This window comes from Numida meleagris, chromosome 24 (genome assembly GCF_002078875.1).
Source record: "Numida meleagris isolate 19003 breed g44 Domestic line chromosome 24, NumMel1.0, whole genome shotgun sequence".
NCBI classification, from domain to species: Eukaryota; Metazoa; Chordata; class Aves; order Galliformes; family Numididae; genus Numida; species Numida meleagris.
Window position 1 is genome coordinate 211,783 of NC_034432.1, and position 2,904 is coordinate 214,686.

At 61.8% G+C, this 2,904-nt stretch overlaps 1 protein-coding gene across 2 annotated transcripts; it reads left to right on the forward strand.

Annotated features, from left to right (window-relative positions):
* On the forward strand, nucleotides 594-2,857 carry LOC110387890 (ras-related protein Rab-11A-like). 2 transcript variants are annotated; one of them, XM_021376570.1, is made up of 4 exons: nucleotides 594-718; nucleotides 1,793-1,988; nucleotides 2,065-2,258; nucleotides 2,425-2,857. In XM_021376570.1, exons 1-4 carry the CDS (start codon nucleotides 679-681, stop codon nucleotides 2,580-2,582), a joined length of 588 nt encoding a protein of 195 aa, XP_021232245.1. In that variant the 5' UTR covers nucleotides 594-678; the 3' UTR covers nucleotides 2,583-2,857. The 2 variants fall into 2 exon arrangements, with proteins under 2 accessions (XP_021232245.1, XP_021232246.1); XM_021376571.1 differs by having other exon boundaries at nucleotides 2,443-2,840.

Below are 2,904 nucleotides of genomic sequence, written 5' to 3' on the forward strand. Positions count from 1 at the left end.
CTGTTCCCATCCCATTCCTTTCCACTCTTATCTCAACCCATCCCGTTCCCATCCCTGTTCCAGTAACTGTTCCCATCCCCTCCCCATCCCATCCCCACCCTGTCATATCCCATCCCCATCCCTATTCCCATCCTAGTTCCTGTTCCCATCCCCCTTCTTTCCTCTCCATTCCACTCCATCTCATCCCATCCCCCTCCCTCATTCTATTCCCATTCCCATCCCTATTCCAATCCCTATTCCTATCCCATCCCTATACCTATTCCCATCTCCACTGCAATTCCTGTTCCCATCCCATCCCACTGTATCCCATCCCCATCCTGTTCCCATTCCAATCCCTGTTCCCATCCCCTTCCTTTCCACTCCATTCCATTCCCATTCCCATTCCCATTCCCATTCCCATTCCCATTCCCATTCCCATTCCCATTCCCATTCCCATTCCCATTCCCGTTCCCATTCCCGTTCCCATTCTCGTTCCCACCCCCACCTCCCCCCCCGCCCCACACCTCTTCCCGTACACCTGCCCCAGGTGAGCACCTGGGCGGTGACGGGCAGCACTGACAGCCAATGGCTGCGGAGGAGAAAGGGCTGCGGGACCAATGGGAGCGTGGGGCTGCCCCACCGGGGCGGAGCAGGGCGGAAATCCCCGCTGTTCCCAGTGGGGCCGTGGCACTGGGCAGGATGCGGGGCAAGGACGAGGAGTACGACTTCCTCTTCAAGGGTGTGTGGGGGGATGGGGACGGGATGGGGTTGGGGTTGGGGTTCGGGTTAAGGTTGGGATGGGATTGGGGTTTGGGCTTGGGATGAGGTTGGGCACGGGGATGGGGTTGGGGATGGGGATAGGGTTGGGGTTGGAGTTGGGGTTGGGCACAGGAATGGGGTTGGGTTTGGGTTGGGGTTGGAGTTGGAATTGGGCATGGGGATGCGGTCAGGTTGGGAGTGGGGATGGAGATGGGGATGGGGATGGGGATGGGAGTGGGGATGGGGATGGGGATGGGGATGGAATTGGGGTTGGGCACAGAAATGGGGTTGGCGATGGAGTTGGGGATGGGACCTCCCGGGGGGCAGCACCAGGGGTGCCTGGGTGCTCACAGCGGGACTGGGTCAGGGGGAAGCCTCCAACCCCCCCGAGCAGCACCAGCCGGGGGTGACCCCTCCCCACCATGAGTCAGCCCCTCCTGCCGGGCTGGGCAGCCCCACCACCACGCTCCCCAACCCAGGGGAATCCTCTCTGGGGCCGTTCTGGGGGTCTCCCCGGGCACCCCACACTTCTGGTGCCCTCTGCTGCCCACTGAGCCCTGTGTCCCCACTGTCCCCGTGCTGGGGGGCTGCTTGGCCCCACTGTGGCGAGCAGGGGCTGTGGGTTAGTCCCAGTGAACCACCCCCGGCTCGATTCCATCCGGGTGCTGGAGAACGAATGACACAGGCATGCGGGGAATGAAAAGTAAATAAAATCAAAACCCGGTGAGTCACCAACTCAACAAACTTGATAGGGGAGAAGCACGATCAAGGTCCCGGAGCCTGTTCTGCCGCATTCTACGGGAACTGTGCCCACAGTGCGCTCACCCACCCCACACCCGGGGACGTCCCAGCTCTCTGGGTCCTCGGTTGGGTGCCCTCGGGGCTGGAGATGGGCTGGAGCCCCACGCTGGGTTGATGGGGTCCCCACCCGGAGCCCCTCGTTGGGCTGATCCCAGTAACCGATCCCCGCTGGCTGATGGGTCCCCCCAACCCGCGTTGGGCTGCGGATGGCGACGCTTCGGGGGGGTCTAACGCTGCGCTCATTATCCCCCAGTGGTGCTCATCGGGGACTCTGGCGTGGGGAAGAGCAACCTGCTGTCCCGCTTCACCCGCAACGAGTTCAACCTGGAGAGCAAGAGCACCATCGGGGTGGAGTTCGCCACCCGGAGCATCCAGGTGGACAACAAGACGGTGAAGGCGCAGATCTGGGACACGGCCGGGCAGGAGCGGTACCGCGCCATCACTTCTGCGTGAGTGTCTCCCCGCCCTGCTCCCGCACCCCGTAACCTGGGGGCTGACCCCGCTCCGCCCCACGGCTGCCCCCAGGTACTACCGCGGGGCGGTGGGAGCGCTGCTGGTGTATGACATCGCCAAGTACCTGACATATGAGAACGCCGAGCGTTGGCTGGCGGAGCTGCAGGACCACGCCGACGCCAACATCGTGGTCATGCTGGTGGGCAACAAGAGCGACCTGCGGCATCTGCGCGCCGTGCCCACCGACGAGGCCCGGAGCTTCGCAGGTATCCCCCCATCTCCCCGCTGCCATGACCCCAACACGCACCGCCAGTGCCGTCATCGAGGCCGGGTTGGATGGGGCCATGGGCGGCCCATGGCGGGGGGGTTGGAGCTGGGTGGGCTTCAAGGTGCCCTCCAACCTCAGCCATTCTATGGTTGCCCCCCCATGAGCTTTCCCCGCTGTTACAGAGAAGAACGGGCTCTCCTTCCTCGAGACGTCGGCTCTGGACTCCACCAACGTGGAGACGGCGTTCCACAACATCCTCTCCGGTAAGGATGGGGGGACGAGGTGGGTTTGGGGTTGTGCCCCTCCAGGATCCCTTCTGTGAGCTGTGGGGTTGGGTCCTGCACTCTGCCGTGGGGAGATGTGGGTGCTCCCAGCCCACCCAACCTAACCTGACCTTAATCCCAACCCTAACCCCAACTCAAGCCCTAATCCAAACCCTAACCCCAACCTCAATCCCAACAATAATCCTAATGAAACTCCAACCCTAACCCCAACATTAACTCCAATTTAACTCCAGTTTTAACCCCAACCCTAACCCCAGTCCTAATCCTAACCCCTGCCCCAACCCTAAACTCAACCTTAAACTAAACCTAACCCTAATTCCTACCCTAACCTAACCCCAACCCCTACCCTAACTCTAACCC

Bases quoted from the DNA above. Each gene is read 5' to 3' on its own strand.
- LOC110387890 (XM_021376570.1), top strand. From the start codon at position 679: ATGCGGGGCAAGGACGAGGAGTACGACTTCCTCTTCAAGG. The intron at 1,989-2,064 runs GTGAGTGTCTCC...GGCTGCCCCCAG, and splicing joins TACCGCGCCATCACTTCTGC to GTACTACCGCGGGGCGGTGG. The intron at 2,259-2,424 runs GTATCCCCCCAT...CCCCCCCATGAG, and splicing joins CGAGGCCCGGAGCTTCGCAG to CTTTCCCCGCTGTTACAGAG.